Below are 20852 nucleotides of genomic sequence, written 5' to 3'. Positions count from 1 at the left end.
GGCATGAGTGTAGCCCATCCCACCCCCGGGCTCTCTGTGGCTGAGGGGGAATGGGCAGGATGGGAAAGCCAGGCAAAGCAGTTTCCTATGGGATCCCCGCTGGTAAGTCACAGGGAAGCAATCACTGGTGGTGGCCCCCAGTCCCAGGCAGGTGACTGGCTCCCAGACACCCCTTCCCAGAATGGGAGGAGAACCCTGGATGGGGATGGTTTGGGCCGGAGGAGCATGGGGGCGTTAATAGTTACAAGGATTGTGTTCACATGCCTGGTCAATGCGCTATGGTTCTATCTGCCTGTATTGTGGTCACCCTGTTCCCCTATCTGCGGGGTCCTCAGATCAGTTTGCTGGCTGGACAGGGATTTCATACGTGCTGATGCTGTCAGCTTAGACAAAAGACAGAAGCATTGTGATGTACAAAGATAAACACTGACTATTGTTCACTTTAATTCTTTGGAGCCACCTTTTCATTACATAGGAATGTGTCCATAAAAAATTTTGTTTGTCCATATTTTTTTCTATACTGTCCATAAAAATCCTTCTCAGCAGTCAGAAGCCTGCCCCCTGCCAGCCCTTCTTCCCTGACTTAACAGAGAGAAAAGCACTTGCTTCAGGAGACAAGCGTCAGGCATACATACGCAGTGGCCAGCTGCACTTCTCCACACTTCTCTGCACTGCTGATGTTGGCTGTGGAAAGAACGCTGATGTTAGGGCACTGGACTTCCCAGGTGATCAAGAGAATTCCCCTGAGGCAGGACTGCTGGAACCACTCCAACAGCTTCAGATGTCATCTGTAGGGGACCTAGGCCTCACGTTCATGAAGGAGAGTGGGGATGAAACCACAAACTTATCACAATGGAGAGGCTTGTGCAAGCTGAAGACCCTCAGGGCTGTATTGTCCAGAGCTTTTCTGCTCACAGTAGATCCCCCTTGGTGTGCAGGTCTGAGGCCAGGCCCCTGTGGTCCAAACTTCAGAAGATCCCAACGGCAGATGAGGCATGTATAGAAGACCTTCCAGTACTCTGCAGCTGTGATAGCAGATGAGGGCTGCAGCAGAAGGGAGGCCTCTGGGTGTCTCATCTCTCCTTGCCATGGGGTCAGCGTTTTCCTCCTCTCAACTTGTGCGTGGTTCCTGCCTGTGTGCCAGTTTCTCCACGTTAAAAGATTTTACACGTAGGCCTCTGTCAAAAGGTTCACATCCGCACAAAGTCCTGTAGTGACAATGATGGGAGCAAGGATCTCTGAGAATTTTTCGTCACATATCTGCATGCAGGTGGCAACTGTGTGACAGCTGTTTTGTGCGTGGTTGAGACAGAAGTCCAGTCCAGCAACAGCAGGTATCACTGAGTGGGACTTTTCAAGGTCTCCTCTGCTCACCCCAGATGGGAAAAGGGCTAGAAAAGGTGCCCCAAACATAGGCTGTCTTACATAAGGTGTACATGACAGTTATGAAAGTGTTCTGCAGTATTCTGGAAAAATCTCACTGAATGAAGTTAAACCTCATTGAATGAAAGTTAAGATTCTTAAGAGCTTATTGTATTAAAATGTAAATGATTGTGTATTATTATGGACTGTGACATAACTTGTCAAGAAAATACAAGGAATGCAAACTTTGGGAATAGTTATTGAGCTTCAAAGGATTCTTTTTAATAAGGGATGAAGACAAGAATGAATTGTTAGTTGTATAGGCTTTGCCTCAGATTGGGGATCTTAGTTTAGGATCAAAAGGGCCAAATTGCATAAAGGAGTAACTAGATTCATGGGAGTTTTAGAGCTGAGCAAGAGGAGAGAGGAATTTGTAAGCACAAGAAAACCCCTGGTGCTGTTTTAAGATTGATTCGCTGGCCAGAGCCCTTGTTGGAATCAGGGTGATCAGTGGTAAGCACCTCAGCATGTACGTTCTTTTGTTGTTTTAATAGGTTTTTTCTGTATGCTTTTAGGGTGAAAAGAAAAGTGCTGGCTTAGAAAGAACTGCGTGGAGTAACATAACCGTGGGGAATTGCAACTCTTTATAGGCTTTGAAGACTAAGGGAAGCGCAGACATAGGCCTCTGTGAGTGGTCTTTTTTGTTGGGAAATAACACAGTGCAGGCAGGGAATTATATGCAGCCTGTTTGCAGCCGGAAAGCAGTGCGTGAGAGGGGATGGCTGGCTGGGATGCTGGCAGCCTGAGAACAGAGGCTCCCTGAGGCTCACTAACCATCCTGTGCCTTACAGCTTACCTATGAATCTGGCCCAGTGTGTTCACGTGTATAAAATAATACTGACTTCAGTGGAGTTATACCAAGGGACATGTTACCCCATTGGGCCCATAGCATGTGCCTGCCCAACTCCGTGGTATGCAGTGGGACAGGACACTTAACAAAGAGTGAATGCCACACAGCCTGAACCCTCCTTTTATTAGCCCTTTTATAAAGCAGAAAAAGCAACTCACAAACCCCATTTAAAGTGCAGGAGAGATCTGCGAAACAACATGAACATTGTACATCTGTTGCTTACAGTAGATTGATAATATATGTTGACATTAATATTCATAATCATGATTTGCATATTGGCTTTCGCCAGGTGATGAGATTGGGGTGCTTCTGATTTACATGATTGCATTACCACATTTCATGGCTGGATGCCACAGAGAACACACGTTTAATGTGCATAATAAATCTGCATCTTCATTATCGCTGCATATTTTATCCAGGCAAACCAGAAGGCATGTGATAAAATTCTAATCCAACTCACGCCTCTTGCTCACCCCATGCTGTAAATCCATTGGCTTCCGTGCAAGTGAGGTCAGAATCAGAGGAAGCCACAGAACCCTGGCTGTTTTCAGAGGCTGGTGTTTACATGGGCCTTCTTCAACAAAGTACTTTTGCACTGAAGTTACTGGGGCTTCAGCAGGTTTAAGTGCTTTGCTGAATCCCATGCTATGAAAGCATCTGCTGGAAATTATGGGTCAGCTTGACATAATTCAGTTATTGTTTTGTGATTCTGATGGCTAATTTATTATATGGGTGGTCAGAGAGTAATAATTTAATAAATGTAAATGTTGAGAGTTAGAAAGCTAAAGCTTTCTAAAACAAATGGTTAACATCACAAATCAAAACATACAAAGTAATAGATATCCCTAAATCAAGCTCTAATACCTTCTTAAGCAGCATTTTCCTTTCTTTGATTATTGGTAAATTTCAATTATTGTCGATGGAGATATATTTTCATTGTGTGTGTATCTGTGTATAGTGAAATTGATGTTTACTGATATTTACCAATAAAAAAACTAAGCCTTCCAAGCTTAATTACATACCAGTGTCCACAGGACTTTGCTAACATCACTGGAACTCATGCTGCTAGTACATAAAGCACCCCAGGGAAGACTCATTAATATCAACTAGGGTGGGGAGACACTTACCACAGGTTTCTATTGCAGAGTTTTATACTGCTGCCCATCACCCTGGCATCTGATCACCTTCCATGTAAAATTAACAGTAGCTGGGAACTCCCAAGAGGACCTCAGTGCTGAAAACCAAGCATCCAGTCCTGGGATGGGTGGTGAGAATTCAGCTCCCGCTGAATGAAGTCAGCACACCAAATCCAGAGGTCCTTATTCAGGACCTATGCTCGGATCCCAAACTGATCAAACTTTCTGTGTACAAAACCAAGCCTGTGAACTCAAACTTCAGTGCTCTGGGGCATTCATATGTAACGCAGGCAGACCCAGGTTGCTATCCGCAGGGATAGAACCTGCAAACATAGGGTCTAAAGACCTGCACTCTACCACACGAGCTAAAGGCCAGCTGGCTCTCAGCCAAGGCTGTCAAGCAGAAACTTCACTCACCCCAGATGAGGTCTCAGTAACTCTGGGTACTACACATAGATGGGACAGCCAAGGGTTTGGAGGCTCACAGGAGAGAAAAAACAAAATAGGGGCACAATCAAAATTCATTTTTAAATTTGAGTGAATTCCCACAGGGCAGTAGTTTTCATCCTGTGGTCTGCAGATCCCTGGGGTCCAGAAATTATGTCTAAGATTTCCATACAGGCTGGTACCACCATTTGGCATTTTTAGGGGTCCACAAAAGAAAATGTTGAAACCACTAAGAGACTATGTGGCAGAATTTCCCCACCTCTGCTATTCAGGTAAGGAAACTAACTTAGTCGCACAGTGTTATTGGAGGACTGAATTTAGTGATAAAAATATTTCAAATAGCTTTTTCAAGTCCCTGTTCTCTGAAACTGCTGGTTAGAATGTGATCAGCAAAAGGTCTTTCTCTGTCACTTTTCTGAATTGATTTGTTTTTCCTGCTTTCTGCAGCTAAGACACCCTAATCCCCTGCAGCTGCAGATTGTGCCATGTCACTAAACCGTAGGTTATGACCTTATTAATGCAACTCAGCAGGTGGAAAATAAAAGTGAATTGAGCCAGAGTGCGAAACAGAGGAGATTGATTTATGGAATAATGGGCTAGCTGGGAAGGTTCATTCAAAACAGACAAGTGTATATCACAAAGCCTTAAAGGGCTCTGTCATAACATAACTCTCATTTGTAACAAACATATGGCACACAGTCAAAACCAGGTAGAGCAGTGTTTCTTAAACTTCATGAGATCACAGAACACGAAACAATATTTCTATACAGAACATCTATGAAAATTTTCTTCAAAAAACTTGTCAGACCAAAACAAAAAAAAAAAAAACCCAGCAACATACACAGCAAAACCAAAATGAAGTAATTTAATCAGCTATCATAGCAATGAAGATGTAACATTGTATCTAGTTTTAATAACTGAAAATATATACATGCACTGCATGTCATTGCTAGTTGCTATGCCACTATGGCACACTTGTGTGGTCTTCACGAAACACCAGTGTTCTGCAGAATCATGGTTCAAGAAACACTGAGGGAGAGGATATTTAACATAACCTTTCATTAGGCAGTATGATGTGAACCAAAAGGGGAAGAATGGAAGGCGATGGAGTTGCTCATTGTCAGTATTAGTCTTTCCTTGGCTGACTCACAAAAACAAAAGCAAACGGGAGAGCAAAGGGGTGATGGAGAAGACATACGAACATGCCTCTACAAACACAGCATCTGGGATGAGCTGAGCCATAAACTGCTTACTGCTTCCACTACCTTTTATGCACCGATTGCAAGGCCCTTTGCAAACATGAATTCAGAGACTAACACTCTGTGAAGAAGGTATATATATTTTCTGTTACACAACTCAGTAAACTGACCAAAAAGGTAAGAGACTCTTGCTCAGGATCATACAACATATTCAGGACAAAGCTGGAAACACAGTCCACGAATTCAGAAATGTTCTATGTTGCTTTAACCCCTGGAATAATTCTATTTATTCTGTATATAGCACTTCAGATTTTCCAACTCTAGCAAACATGAATCATCTAACCCTCAACATGCTTCTGGGAAATACGGTGATTAATAGCCCCTTTTACATATGGGGACATTAAGACACTTCAATGACTTGCCTGAAGTTACACAGCGGGGCAGAGACAGAGCTGGAATTTGAACAGAGCGGTTTCCAAGTTCCATGCGTTGACTAGGCTATGCTATTTGCATGCCTTCCTATCCAGAAGCTCAAGAGCCTGACTGCCTTTACAGCCATTTTAAACAGGTGTAACATGAAGGACTTTAAGGACTGCACTCTGAGTCAACCAAAACATTCTGCAGGGCTAAGATTTTTTTTGTGAGATAAATGTTTAAAGTGTGCTTAAGCAGAGTTAGCCTGGCAAGCAGTGCTGACAGCCACCTTTGGCACCTGGGTAAGGTGAGAAGGGGGACTGACTTTATGCCCCCAGAAGAGGCAGGGCCATGGACAGAAAGGGAGGGGCATAGGGCAGTCAGCCCTTAGCGCTACCCTGCTCACAACACTGGTCCCTTCCCCCATCCCTCACAGCCATGGGAAGAAGCAGAGCAGAGCTGCTGCAGCCCTTCAAAGGGGCCTGGGGTAACTGCCTACCTCCCGTTGGCAGGTCTGAGAACAGCTTAGTGTACAGAGCACTGACCAGGACTGGGAATACCAAAGTGCCATTCCTAGCAGTGATACTGACTTTCTGGATGTCCTTGGGCAAGTCGCTTTCCCTTTCTAGGCCACCTGTGAAATGGGAATAATGGTACTGGGTTCCTTTGTAAAGCCCTTTGAGACCTACTAATGAAAGGTACTATGCAGAAACCAGGTACTCTTGTCAAAAGCAGTCAAACTGATTTCAATGTGATGGCTCAAGGGAATACAGTAAAGCACATGCCTGGATATCTGTAGGGCTGAGCTTCCGCTTCAGGTCCTGAACGAAAGACTCAATGCACAATTCACCAGAACTCCGATCACATTAAAAAAAGAAAAGGGAGAAGCTTATTTCCCCCTACGCTCTCCACAGCCTCTGTATCTGTTTTTCTGACATTTTATTTATCTCAGACCTAAGCTTATCTTGCTTCTGTCATAAAAACCACCATCTTCTGCCACGTCTCAAAGCGTAATCCTCTTTGTGATCTGAGAGATAACTGGGAGAGGGACTAAAATAAAACCTCAAAAAAATTGCTCAGCGTGAGAGAATCTTTTCCTCTCCTGGTTTTCTCATTCTTGAAGTAAATAAAATCCAAGTGTGAGGGGAAAAAAAGTCTTTCGAGAGGATTATGGCGTAATTAATGCCACGTCCAGCTGGTGAGAAATCTCATTTGCTGGCTTCAGAGGCAGCGTCTCACTTGCTACCAAGAGTCATACACCAAGGGTATGCTGACACTATAGCTGCTAGAGAGGTGCAGCTCTGTCATGAAGGGCTGTACTGTGGCCACTCCCTACCTTAATGGAAGGCATATTCCACCACCTTTGTTAAGCCACGTTCCTGACAGCTGGTAGCTAGGATGACAAAAAGAATTCTTTCATCAGATTAACTGCTTCTACAACCAGACTTTAGGTAGACTCTACCACAGCATTCAGAAGGCAGAAGTGTTCACAGCCCTAAGTACACAGCAGGCCTCAGGCTTAACTTTTAAGATCATCCCCCTGTGTTTGTGCCTCTCCCTTTTCTGCTTTTCTTGAATACACAAGTCAGTTTCTAGTAGCCTTTTTACTCACTTGATTTGTGGCAAGTTCCATATGTTATCACTGCAGCGGGAGGATGGGACTGAAAATTGGCCGAAGTGTTCAAAATAAATGGCATCCTGGCCAATATTAGCACAGGTTCCACCTCCCTCGTCCGGCAACCTCAGGACATGACTGGTCCTAGATGAGGGAATTTTCCAGATGAAGGGGGGTCCCCTGCTCTGGCCTCATCTGCTGCCAGCTGCTGTTTTGCTCCTCCCTGCCAGCTGTAGCCCAAGGGCCCCCTTATCTCCTGCCTGGACTTTGGCCCTTGCTGGACTGATACCAACCTGGCCACATCCGGCTATTGGCCACAGAGATTGCTTCAGCCCCGGCCAGCTTGTCAGACATGGCCCAAGCCCCATGGGCACTAGCCCCTGATGAGGCCACAACCAAGACCACATGGTGCCAGCTCAGACCCAACTGGGCTGCCAGCACAGCCCCCATGGCTGGCGGCTGGCTTTGGCATGAGCTGGGCTGCTGGCTTTGGCTCTGGCCCCTTGGAGACTGGCTGTAACTTGGGCCAGGTTACCGGCTCTGGATCTGGCCCCAGAGTCTGGCTGTAGCATGGGCCAGGCTACCAGCTCTGGACCCAGCCCTGTAGAGATCACAGCAGCCCTAGTCCTGTGGGTGCCTGGTGCAGCCCTAGCCAGGCTGTCAGCACAGCACCAGCTCCGCAGGCACCGGATGTAGCCCTGGCCCCACAGAAGTTAACTGTGCCTCTGGCCAGTCAGCCAGGCTCTCCATACTAAATTCCCACCCTGGCATCTCTGGTCAACTAACATCCACCGTCCTTCTGGATGACAGATGTTGTCAGACAAGAGAATGCCAGTTTGGGGAGTTTCAACCTGTATATTTACTGTAAATAAATAAATACTGTATATTTATAAGGAAAGCAAATTGGCAAGCTATGGTCAGTAGGTGGTGAGTGTGATAGGTTGCTTTAAAGACCAACTAGTCAACAGACTATATAAAACTATGGTACGCCCACATCTTGAGTACTGTGTGCAGATGTGGTCTCCTCACCTCAAAAAAGATATATTGGCATTAGAAAAGGTACAGAAAAGGGCGACTAAGATGATTAGGGGTTTGGAACGGGTCCCATATAGGGAGAGGCTAGAGAGACTGGGACTTTTCAGTCTGGAAAAGAGGCGACTGAGGGGTGATATGATAGAGGTATATAAAATCATGAATGGTGTGGAGAAAGTGAATATAGAAAAATTATTTACCTTTTCCCATAATACAAGAACTAGGGGACACCAAATGAAATTGATGGGTAGTAGGTTCAAAACTAATAAAAGGAAATTTTTCTTCACACAGCGCACAGTCAACCTGTGGAACTCCTTGCCCGAGGAGGCTGTGAAGGCCAGGACTCTATGGCTACATCTACACGTGCAGCCAACATCGAAATAGCTTATTTCGATGTTGCGACATCGAAATAGTCTATTTCGATGAATAACGTCTACACGTCCTCCAGGGCCGGCAACGTCGATTTTCAACTTCGACGTTGCTCAGCCCAACATCGAAATAGGCGCAGCGAGGGAACGTCTACACGTCAAAGTAGCACACATCGAAATAGAGATGCCAGGCACAGCTGCAGACAGGGTCACAGGGCGGACTCAACAGCAAGCCGCTCCCTTAAAGGGCCCCTCCCAGACACAGTTGCACTACACAACACAAGATCCACAGAGCTGACAACTGGTTGCAGACCCTGTGCCTGCAGCATAGATCCCCAGCTGCCGCAGAAGCAGCCAGAAGCCCTGGGCTAAGGGCTGCTGCCCACGGTGACCATAGAGCCCCGCAGGGGCTGGAGAGAGAGCATCTCTCAACCCCCCAGCTGATGGCCGCCATGGAGGACCCAGCAATTTCGACGTTGCGGGACGCGGATCGTCTACACGGTCCCTACTTCGACGTTGAACGTCGAAGTAGGGCGCTATTCCTATCTCCTCATGAGGTTAGCGACTTCGACGTCTCGCCGCCTAACGTCGAAGTTAACTTCGAAATAGCGCCCGACGCGTGTAGACGCGACGGGAGCTATTTCGAAGTTGGTGCCGCTACTTCGAAGTAGCGTGCACGTGTAGACGCAGCTTATTAGAGTTTAAAAAAGAGCTTGATAAATTTTTGCAGGTTAGGTCCATAAATGGCTATTAGCCAGGGATAAAGTATGGTGCCCTAGCCTTCAGAACAAGGGTAGGAGATGGATGGCAGGAGATAAATCACTTGATCATTGTCTTCTGTTCTCCTTCTCTGGGGCACCTGGCATTGGCCACTGTCGGCAGATGGGATACTGGGCTGGATGGACCTTTGGTCTGACCCATTATGGCCATCCTTATGTTCTTATGACTGCTTAGGACCATCAGGAACAATTTTGACTGCCAAGTTCACAATGAGAGCTGGGCAGCATTGTTTAATATAATTTTTTTTTTGCAAATGTATGTCAGTTTCACTGAACTGTTTTGGTTGAAAAAAACTTCAGAATCTGGAAACATGTTTTCTTTTTTGACTTTTATGTTTTAATCATTTTAAAATTCAAAATTATGTTTTTAAAATATTTCTTAGCATCTTACTAAAGAAAAAAAATTCACCTGGTTTGACCCATAATTTTTTGCTTTTACTTTTCATTTGGCTGAAAATAAAAAAAAAAAAAAGAGAGATATTTAAAATTGACCCAACCCAATTTTCATTCAGGTTTTCAGAACTGCAAGTAAACAAATGTCAGTCATTTACCCACATCAATTTACTTTTACACAGTGATAATGCAAATTATTCATAAACAGCTCTATTTATACACAACTGCTTATCATTTTACAGCCCTTGATTAATGAATGCTTAGTATGAAATGTGCCGCATATGACAAAAAAGACACTTCTGAGGTTGTGTACAGATCCAGAAACACCTGCATTTCTTCTTTATTTTTCAGAAACAGACACTGAATTGCAAGACCAAAGTAAACCAATGATTGTGTAGTCTTTCACTGGCAACATCAGCCCTATAATAATAAAACAAATCAGAGAAATTAAGGATATTTTTCCTTCCTCTATTTCTATTTTCCTTGATTGTTTTTCTTTTCTCTGTAACTTCACCAAGGTACCTTAAATAATAAATGGCCTTCTATCATTTTCTCCCCAGTCACACTGGAAATGGGAAACCTGCAGTAGGTCTGCCACAAAGATCCTCGCTCGTGACCTCTGGTGAAGCAAAGAAAAAAGATTTCACCATGCAAAACAGAGGGAGAAAATAGCAAAATATATTAGACACTTATATGAACATTCTCCTGCGGAGGCTCTCAAAGGACTTGACAGACTCAGAGGTCAAACTGAAGCCCATTGAAGTCAATGGAACAAATTCCCCAAAAGTGCCAATGCTGAAAAACCTGGTGCAGGTGCTCGGGGACATGGGTGTGTAATGGGGAGGTACTCACCTTCCCCAAGTGGTCCCATTTGGTCAAGTATGCACCTGTGTTGCCTCAAATCAAAATGCCTCTTCAACTACTCAGCCCTCCCACTGGGTCACTCTTTGTGTGTACACATAAAACCCCCTTCTGGGGTACACTTTTACCAGGACCCAGCTCAGGGCCCTCTCTATGACCTCTCAGTCTATTCCCACTTGTACAGAGAGTGGTGCCACCAGGGATTTCCCTCCTGGAGATGGAATCCTCGCCCTCTCCTCAGGGCTCTCCCACCGTAAGAATCTATTTTACCAAGCTAGCTAGCGACTGCCCACCAGCTCTGCACTTGGAGCTCTCCATGGTTCCGCTGCTCCCTCAGGCAGCCTGTCAGCCCTGGACATCTCTTCTGGAGATCTCCCACAACACTGAGCTGACACCGCTCCTGCAGCTTCTCTTATAGGGCATCCTGGCCCTGATTGGCTGTTTCCTCCAGGAGACACTCTAGCCTCCTTTGAAGGACTTCTCTTTGGTTGACTGGAATGGGATATGGCAAAACTGCAAGCCTCCAGCATGGGCTTGAGGGCCCAGTCTGTCCCATCACAGCAAGTCAGAGTGATGATAATGGAGACAGCAGGATCGCTCATGAGCTTAAAGTTAAGCACTTGCATTGGGGGCCTGGAGAGAGCTTTAGCTGTGGCCATTGCACAGAACACACTGACCACCAATAAGAGTTCAGCAGGTGCAAATAAGGTAGCATGTCCTCAATTAGCCGTCCCAAAAGACTACGCTCTGGCAAAGCACTACTCTTCCACAAAGCAAACCAATAACCCTAAACCCATCTTACAAAAAGGTAAACTGAGGCAGCAGCCACTTGTTCGGTCTCACCCAGCATGCCAGTAACAACTTTGGGAAACAATTTGGGCGCTCACTGCTTCTCTCTTCCCCCACTGCGCAAAGCAGATTTGGTTGACCTCAGCAAGAGTTACTATCACACAACCAGAGAACTGGGAACCCAGGAGTCTTGAAAAATAGGCCATCTGCTCTAACCCCAGATGACACTCTCAGTCGTCCACTAAGCGTAGACGAACAATTCCATTTCAACATGTATAATGCATCTGGCTGATCAATAAACCTCTGCAAGAGATAGGAATTTGGAAATATAAAATGGTGATCAAGTCACCAGACCTAGTAACAATGGAAGTGGTCCAGGAAACCCTTACTATTCACTTGAACACTCCTTAAACACACGAGCTTCCCTACAAATTCAGTGGTTCTACACGTGTTACCTTAGCATCTCAAAGTTACGAACACTAGTGTTATGAATTGAAAAGTCAACCATACCCTCAATTGGGAAAAGAAGTGTGCAGTCAGGCAGCAGCAGAGACAAAGAAGAAAAAGCAAATACAGTGCAATATTGTATTAATGTAAACTACTAAAAATAAAGGGAAAGTTAAAAAAAAAGATTTGACAAGGTAAGGATACTGTTTCTGTGCTTGTTTCATTCAAATTAAGATGGTTAAAAGCAAAAAAAAAAAAAGAGAGAGAGAGAACAGAGGACTAAAGACAGAAAGTGAGAGAGCTAAGCCATGAACCTTCCAGCATCTAAAAAATCCAATTAAATTCAATAAAAGAAGTGTACTGGTGTACACATGTTTAAGTAAGACAGTAATTATTAGCTCAATTTATCTACATACCTCCAAAGTGAGCTCTCGGTGATGCTCCCAAGGTTGTAGTCATACAGCTTTGTCAGAATGAGAATCACCTGGAGGCAAAAGAAAATAAAGCATGGTTAGTCTGAAACAATTACACTCTCCTAGAGCTGAAACAACCCACGGGAGGGTTTAGGATTCCTTTAATGGGTGCTTAACATAATTGAATGAATTGTTAAAACGTTTGCCTAAACTGACATGGGAAGTGGTTGCAAATGCTGCACACTGAACCAAGAGGACCTTGCCTTGTTCAACATAGCAATATCATTATGCAGAAAGTTCTTCCCCCAGGAGATAAAGCAGGTAGGGGGTTGGTGTGTTAGACAAAATGGTTTTGGATATAGCAGGATGTCACAGCATGTGGCAGTAAGGGTGATTGTCTTCCACTGTGATTCCTAAGCATGGGACCGACATCCTGGAATGCAATGGAGGTCCTTCTGGACCAGAACCCTGTGCCTTATGGAAGTCAGTATCAAAAGAAGGGACAAGAATCCTGCAGGAGGCCAAAGTGGGGTAATCTCCCCTCAGTAAATCCTTGTTCTAACCCATAAGAAGTAGAGAGTTGCACAAAACATGAAACATGAGGTTCAGGATCCCATCCAACATTTTTCTTAGGGATCAAGAAAGTCTCCATCAGGCGACCTAAGCATGCCTTGGGATTCCATTAACTAAGCTGGGGTTTGCTTTCAGCTAAGGATGTCTGGGCCAGACCCTTCACTTCTTCCTGACACGAGGATGATTTACTAACACAAATGGTCCCATCATCCTTGCATAGAAAGAGGTGTAGGATCAGCCCCTGGGCTTTCCAGGTAAACCTGCTCTTATTGGGTGTGAAGATAATTATGCTGCCCTCCCACAGTGGGCCTGCATAAATGACTGAGACTTAGTTAAGAGACATCTTGCATAGCTATCAGAGAGAGAGCCGTGTTAGTCTCTAGTTTCAAGAACAACAAGAAGTCTTGTGGAACCTTATAGACTAACAGATATTTTGAAGCATAGGCTCTCGTGGACAAAGACCTGCTTCATCAGATGCATGAGCGGAGGGGGCTTCAGAGGGGTATTTGAAGAGTGGGGTCCCAGTAAGAAGGAGGGCCAGAGCTGACATGGTTTATTCAGCAAGGTGGAAATGGTCCAGTATCAACAGTACTTATCAAAAGAGGAAAAAACAAGTCAGATCAGACAGGGGGATGTGAGCCTTTGTCAGAGTCTAATGGGGAGATATTAACACCCAGAGCAGAGAAGCTTCCTTTGTAAGCTGCAAGCCACTCCCAGTCTCTGTTTAATCCATGGTTAATGGAGTCAAATTTGCAAATAAATTGCAGCTCAGAGATTTCTCTCTCCATTTGATTTTTGATTTTTTTTTTTTGTTTCAGGATTGTCAACCTTAAATCTGCCACTGAGTGTCCAGGGAGATTGAAATGTTCTCCCACAGGCTTCTGTACATTACTGTTCCTGATGTCTGATTTATTCTTTTATGGAGAGACTGTCCAGTTTGGCCAATGTAAATTTCAGTGGGGCATTGCTGGCACATGATGTCATATATTATATTAGTACATGTGCAGGTAATGGGGCCCCTGATGGCATAGTTGATATTAGGTCCTGTGATGATGTCACCGGTGTCGATATGTGAGCAGAGTTGGCAGCAAGGACTGTTGCAGGGGCTGGTTCCAGGCCTAGAGTCACTGGCTTGTGATTTGTAGTGGCTGGTGAGGATTTGTTGCCAACCTGCCAACCTTAAACTGAATGTCCAAAGTTAGACATCTAAAGCTGAATTTAAGTATCTAAGGCTATGTCTACACTAGCCCCTGCCTTTTGAGAGTGGGATACTAATGAGACACTTCGGCAGATGCTAATAAGGCACTGCCATGAATATGCAGTGCCTCATTAGCAGAATGCCAGCCACGGTGATTTGAAAGTGCTGCTTTCGAATTGCACATCACCCATGTAGACAGGGGACTTTCAAAAGGACCCCTCAGTCTTTGAAAGCCCCTTATTTCTATTTGACTTTAGAGATAAGGGGCTTTCAAACACTGGGGGGTCCTTTCAAGAGGCCCCTGTCTACACGGGTGGCGTGTGATTCGAAAGTGGCACTTTCAAATTGCTGCAGCTGGTATTATTCTAATGAGGCACTGCATATTCATGGAAGTGCTTCATTTGCATCTGCCAAAGTTGTCTCATTAGCACCCCCCCTTCGAAAGGTGGGGGCTAGTGTAGACATAGCCTAAATAACTCAGTGGATTCTCAGATTCCCAAGAGATTGTCAGTAGGACTTGTGTGTATGTATTGGCTAGCCTTAGTCAGTTGCTTTTGTGGGTCTTTTGTACAGCAAGAGTGGAGAGAAAAAGACATTTAAACAACTGTATGAAAAAATGATTTTAAAAGCCCAAATATTAGTGGAGGACAATGGGGCAATGGCCAGGCCTGAGATGATGTCTACCAAAAGCTGCTCAGGAAATGCGGCTTTGTTACCGTGAAAGATTTTGTCAATTCCACCATCCCCTAAAACAATTCAGAATCAGTCATTAAAATGTGCACTGGTCTCAAAGGAGTGGACTTTGTAACCCTTTCGCATCCTCACTCCATCTCCTCCCTAATGTTATTTCCTCCTCCTCGCTTTCTTGCCTGCAAAATCAGGACATTAAAATGAGACCTCATAGGAGTAGAGGGGACTGCCCCCCATGCTTTAAATGTTCAAAAATTCCATAAATAACTGCGTGCGAAGTAACAGAGAAATGAATCCTATGAAAGAACCACAGCATCTCCTAGATGGCTAGTTCTCTCTGCTCCTGTACAGGGCACAGGGTCATAGAAAGATGTCCAAAACTAGAGACCAACTGTTGCGATAGCTAGTCTATTTTTCTTGTACTAAACCCAACTGCTGGAAAGTTGATTATTTTCTGCATTAGTAACAGCACCTCTAAAAGACAATGCAAGCATGTGTGAAGTACCAGGTTCCTCCTACTGGGATGTCAGATGGTAGCCCCACAAAGGATGCATATATGTCTTAGAACATAAAACAGCCACACTAGGTCAGACCAAAGGTTCATCTAGATCAGTGTCCCGTCTTCCAACAGGAGCCAACCCCAGATGACCAGAGGGAGTGAACAGAACAGGTGGTCATTGAGTGATCCCTTGCCTGTCATCCACTTCCAGCCTCCAACAAACAGAGACTACAGACACCATTCCTACCCATCCTGGCTGATAGCTATGGATGGACCTAACCTCCATGAATTTAACTAGCTCTTTTTTGAACCCTATTAAAGGCCCGGTCTTTACGGCTACGTCTACACGTGAAGCCTACATCGAAGTAGCTTATTTCGATGTAGCAACATCGAAATAGGCTATTTCGATGAATAACGTCTACATGTCCTCCAGGGCTGGCAAAGTCGATGTTCAACATTGACATTGCGCAGCACCACATCGAAATAGGCGCTGCGAGGGAACGTCTACATGCCAAAGTAGCACACATCAAAATAAGGGTGCCAGGCACAGCTGCAGACAGGGTCACAGGGCGGACTCAACAGCAAGCCGCTCCCTTAAAGGGCCCCTCCCAGACACAGTTGCACTCAACAACACAAGATCCACAGAGCCGACAACTGGTTGCAGACCCTGTGCCTGCAGCATAGATCCCCAGCTGCAGCAGCAGCAGCCAGAAGCCCTGGGCTAAGGGCTGCTGCACACGGTGACCATAGAGCCCCGCAGGGGCTGGAGAGAGAGCATCTCTCAACCCCCCAGCTGATGGCCGCCATGGCGGACCCCGCTATTTCGATGTTGCGGGACGTGGATCGGCTACACGTGCCCTACTTCGACGTTCAACTTCGAAGTAGGGCGCTATTCCCATCCCCTCATGGGGTTAGCGGCTTCGACGTCTCGCCGCCTAACGTCGATGTTAACATCGAAATAGCACCCAACACGTGTAGCCGTGACCGGTGCTATTTCGAAGTTAGTGCCGCTACTTCGAAGTAGCGTGCACGTGTAGACACGGCTTACAACATCATCTGGCAAGGTGTTCCACAGGCTTATTGCGCACTGTGTGAAGAAAAAGTTACTTTTGTTAGTTTTAAACCTGCTTCCTATTAATTTCATTTGGTGAACCCTAGTTCTTATGTTACTTAATAAAGATATGTGCTAATGAAGGCTTGGTACGTGCTAAACTTCCATCAAACCCCTCCCAGGAATTGTTATCAGTGGCTGCAGGTCAGCTGTGTGTTGAAGGTACAGAATTACGCTGTCCCTATTCCTCAAGGCATTCTGCAAATTGGTTTAACATACCCCTCCCACCAGCACTTCCCCCGCGCGCGCACACACACACACACACAAAGAAAATGAAGCAGTACGCATGGCTGTGTCGGTGTGTCAGAGAGAACGCAAGTGAGCATTTCTCGATAGTCGATCTCCTGGTACAAGACAGCAGTAAACTGTAAAATGATGTTCAGCCAGGAGCGCTGCACAGCTGCCTTCCTTCTGAAGTGTGAATGCAGGGCATGGGCAGTGACCATCCCCTTGAACCAGGGAAGTTACTACATGAAACCACCTGCAAAGGGAAATTGTTTGCGTCTCTTCCCACAGCAGCAGGGGTATCATTGTCCTGCTCCTTACCCTCCTTTTTATGTTAGCCCATGAAACTAGAAAGGCAGACATCACACAGAAGCAGTTCATCCACACAGCCAGGGGAGAGGTGTCTTTCTCTGGAGACACCAGGCGGCTGAAGTAATAATCTTTTAATGGACTGACTTCTGTTAGCCAGAGAGACAAGCTCTCAAACTGCACAGGGCTCTTCTCTGGGGTTGGGAAAGATCCTTAGGCCAGGTTGACACTCAGGTCTGCCAACAGAACTGCCAGACTCCTCTGCCAGGAGTGAGGGGCAGCTCCAGGACCCCGGAAGAGACAGGGCCTCAGGAGGAAGGGACTAGCCTCCCACAGCCAGCCCTGCAGGGCTGCACGGCCCATGCCACCCAGGGCTCTGTCAGCTATTTAAAAGCCCCTGGCTGCTGCTTTTAAATGACCGGTCCCCAGGGTAGCTGCCTTTTATGCCCTCCCCCCACTGTTGGCAGCCCTGTCTTCATTATGCACCTGTATTGCTACAACTACACCACTCAGGGTGTGAAATAACACCCCTCAGCAATGTAGTTAAACCTACCTTACCTCTCCCTCCCCTCAGTCAGTGTAGATATCACCACGTTAACTAGAGGGGGCACCTAAATTATGCTGATGGACGTAAGTGTGTGCATCTTCACTTAAAAGCCATAGTGCCACCTATGCGGTATTTTAAGTATAAATCTGTCCTAAGAGTGTCACAGCTCAATATAAGACCAAAGAGACAGTACCGCATTAGTACCTATGGGACTATGGAAGGCAAAGTGATTTGTTAACCCCACCTTCATCACAGGACAAAAAGGGGAGTTCAGGGATTATAAACTGTTGTAATAAGCCCATAGATCCTGTGTTCCTTTACTGAGAGGGTGATCTGTAGTGTCTAGCAAAGTTACAAATTTAAGCTCCCAGGTCCATCTCTTGCACATGTTGAGCAGGTTTCCTGCGCAGAAGGGGAATGACAAGCCAGAGACAGAATCATCACTTTTTGTACACCCACGGGTGATACTGTGTTTTGTGTCTTGTATCAGTTTTCTGTGCGAGTTCCTTCGAGAGTGTCATGACTGTCTGTTTTCTCCCACATAGTTGTCACTGGGGCAAAAATTCTGACAGAACAGATTTCATCAGCAAATGCAGTTTTGCTGAAGCTGAAATTGTCTGAAAAATAGCATACGTTTGACTGAAATTTTGTGTTGGGGGGAAAACGGTTCCAGTAACGCAGGAACTTCCGGATGTTTGCAGAGCAAAACATTACAGTTTTCCCTTTAAAACAGGTGTACATTTTGGCTAAAATTTTGTATTTATTATATAATAAAATTTCATAACACTGAATAATTTTAATTGAGCTATAATGACTTCCCCTGGGCCCCGGAGAATTTTTTCTTATGGAGAATTTAAACGCTTTTAGCTTTTATTCTGAACTGGAAGAAAATCAAATTTCAAAACCTTTTAATCCTCTGTGAAATATGATTTTTATTCTCCAGTCAGCTTGAGTAGTGACCCAAAGAACAAAATGCTCTTATGGGGTGGAGAAGGGTAATAGTGCCACACACTGAAGATGCAGAAACTCAGGCTCTGAGACTTGATGTTGCTTTTGCTAATATCACAGAGGCTGTGGCTACACTAGCCCCCTCCTTTCAGAAGAGGCATGGTTAGCCACTTCAGCAGATGCTAATGGGGCACTCCCATGAATATGCAGTGCCTCATTAGCATAATGACAGCCGCATGAATTTTGAAAGTGCCAAATGGGAAGAAGGGGCTTTTGAAATCGGGGGCGGGGAGCTTTCAAAAGGCCCCTGTCTACATGGGTGGCATGCATTTCGAAAGCAGCACTTTGGAAACACGTGCGACTGCCATTATGCTAATGAGGTGCTGCGTATTCATAGTAGCACGTCATTAGCATCTGCCGAAGTGGCTCATTACCGTGCCTCTTCTGAAAGGAGGGGGCGAGTGTAGTCATGGCCAGAGTGAGCTAGCAGTAAAGGGTGAAAAAGAAGCCAGGTGTATCAGAGAAAGTTGAATGGATGGTGGCTGTTCATCTATTTGAATTTTCACAGTCACAGGAAACTGCGGAGAGGGGAATCAGATAATAATTATTTGATGATCGTGGACACTGAGATTCAAAAAGTTAAAGCTTTACAGAAATTGTCTATATTGCATGTCAAAAAATATAAAGTAAATATCCTTAAACCAAAGTCTTATAAATTCTCAAGCAGAATTTTTCTGACTTTGCCTATACTGATATTTCTAATGTTATAGGTGGATTTTTTTCAGATTATGGGTGTAAGGGGAAATCAACATTTGCCACCGTTTACTGATAAAACTCTAACCTCTCCAAATCTCCTTATCTGTGAAACACTTTTACATTTGGATCATTCTGAGGAGAACACTTTCAGATTCTTGTTAGAAAGGAACACCATACAAATAGAAGACTTTTTTCTGTTATTTCCTTACTTGGTGATGTCTAGATAGGCTCTTCGTCTCTGCCCTTCGCTGTGGTATTTGGTAAAATTATAATGGTTAATCACATCTTACTTTAGAATCATACAGATACCCCCATCTTTGGACATCAGAGATTAAATGACTTTTCCAAGGTGACACAGTGAGTGTATAGCAGAGCCCAGAAGTGAGATCAGCTCTCTAAATTCCTAGTCCAGCACCTTGACCACAAAATGACTTTTTCTGCCATTTCACCGCCCATGAATTCTGAACGCAACATACTTCTGCACAGGATGCTGCAAGTACATCCCTTAGGTTTCACTGGACAACATCTCCAAAACAGTCTTTCTTCTCAATTTGCTTTACTTCATGCAGCAACAGCATATGCATTAGCCTGCTAAACCCAGGGTTGTAAGCACAATCTTTGAGGGAGCCATTGAGGGATCTGGGGCAAATAGATTTAAAAAACAAGGCAGGGGAGATGGTGCTTGGTCCTACCAAGAGGGCAGGAGACTGGACTCAATGACCTCCTGAGGTCCCTTCCATTTCTATGAGATGTGTGTGTGTATAGTTGTTTCAAACCAAGACACACATGAAACATGAACAAATCGCAGTTGGGAAGCAAAATGGCTTATTTATGCGGAATTTCCACATGCATTCTTTTTAAATTTTTATTTCTATAAACTGTGCAAGATAATCTCTTTACACGTATTCTGTTCTCTCAGGAGTTTTCATTTCTTTGTTATTTAGACTGCAAAAGGTTAGCTTGTGTTTAATATCATGGTGGGATTTGCTGTTGCATATGGCTGGTTTTTGCCTTGTTTTCCTGGACTGTTGCTAGCTGGCTTAGAGGAACCTAATGATCAAAGACATGCATATTATGTTGTTCTAAATGTCAAAATAAGGACTTTGATGGAACATGGTACTGAAATGAAACAGAATGTCTCACCCTTCACATTTGTTTGTTTTTCCTTTTCCCACTCCACACTCTAACCAATCAATACAAATTAACAAGGGCAAGAAGCAAAAAAACAGCCAAAATAGTTTTGTGTGCACTCATGCACTCACACACACACTCGCACACACAAAGGACCTGAAAACTGATTTTCTGCTGTGAGCTCTTTGAAAAACTAAGATGAAAAGAGAATTGTTTTTCTTTGTTTCTTTTCAGGTATATAAACTGTACTATTACAGCCAAAGATACAGCTTTGTCTTCAGGCTGCGGAAGCAAGACGGTTTTCTAATATTTGGCTGCTGGGAAGTGGGAAGGCCTGAGCTCGCCCACTGCTAAGGCCCCCTCCCCCCCAGCCTCGCGGGAGAGGCTACTGGACCCACGTCCCAACTGATTGGTTGGGACAACAGATGAGAAAATGGGGTGGGGGGTGCAGGCCACAGGTTTAAGACAAGGGAACCAGAGTGGGACTGCTCCTCAAAGCCATCCAGGGGGCCAGTGGATGCTGCCCAGGGAAACTCTGCATGGATGCATGAGACAAGGGAGGAGCAGAAATAGGTTCCCTGGTTGCACCACAACCCCCTGCCAAGCACCCTCCTCCTGGTGTTGTAGATGGCCACTTTAGGAAGGGCCAGGAGGAGGATGGTGCAAAGGTCCAGTGACTTCCTGGGGCCATGGATGGGGT

General features: G+C 45.1%; 1 protein-coding gene across 1 annotated transcript in view; it reads right to left on the bottom strand.

Annotated features, from left to right (window-relative positions):
* The window catches only part of SORCS1 (sortilin related VPS10 domain containing receptor 1), a 474417-nt gene that overhangs the window by 306206 nt on the left and 147359 nt on the right, over positions 1-20852 (bottom strand). Inside the window, exon 2 of the mRNA XM_074999892.1 lies at positions 12169-12236. Coding sequence (XP_074855993.1) covers positions 12169-12236 — 68 coding nt within the window. The remainder of the gene's footprint in view (positions 1-12168; positions 12237-20852) is intronic.

This window comes from Carettochelys insculpta, chromosome 7 (assembly GCF_033958435.1).
Source record: "Carettochelys insculpta isolate YL-2023 chromosome 7, ASM3395843v1, whole genome shotgun sequence".
In the NCBI taxonomy this organism is placed as follows: domain Eukaryota; kingdom Metazoa; phylum Chordata; order Testudines; family Carettochelyidae; genus Carettochelys; species Carettochelys insculpta.
The sequence above is the reverse complement of the archived record's forward strand: the minus strand, read 5'-3'. Positions and strand labels throughout refer to the sequence as shown.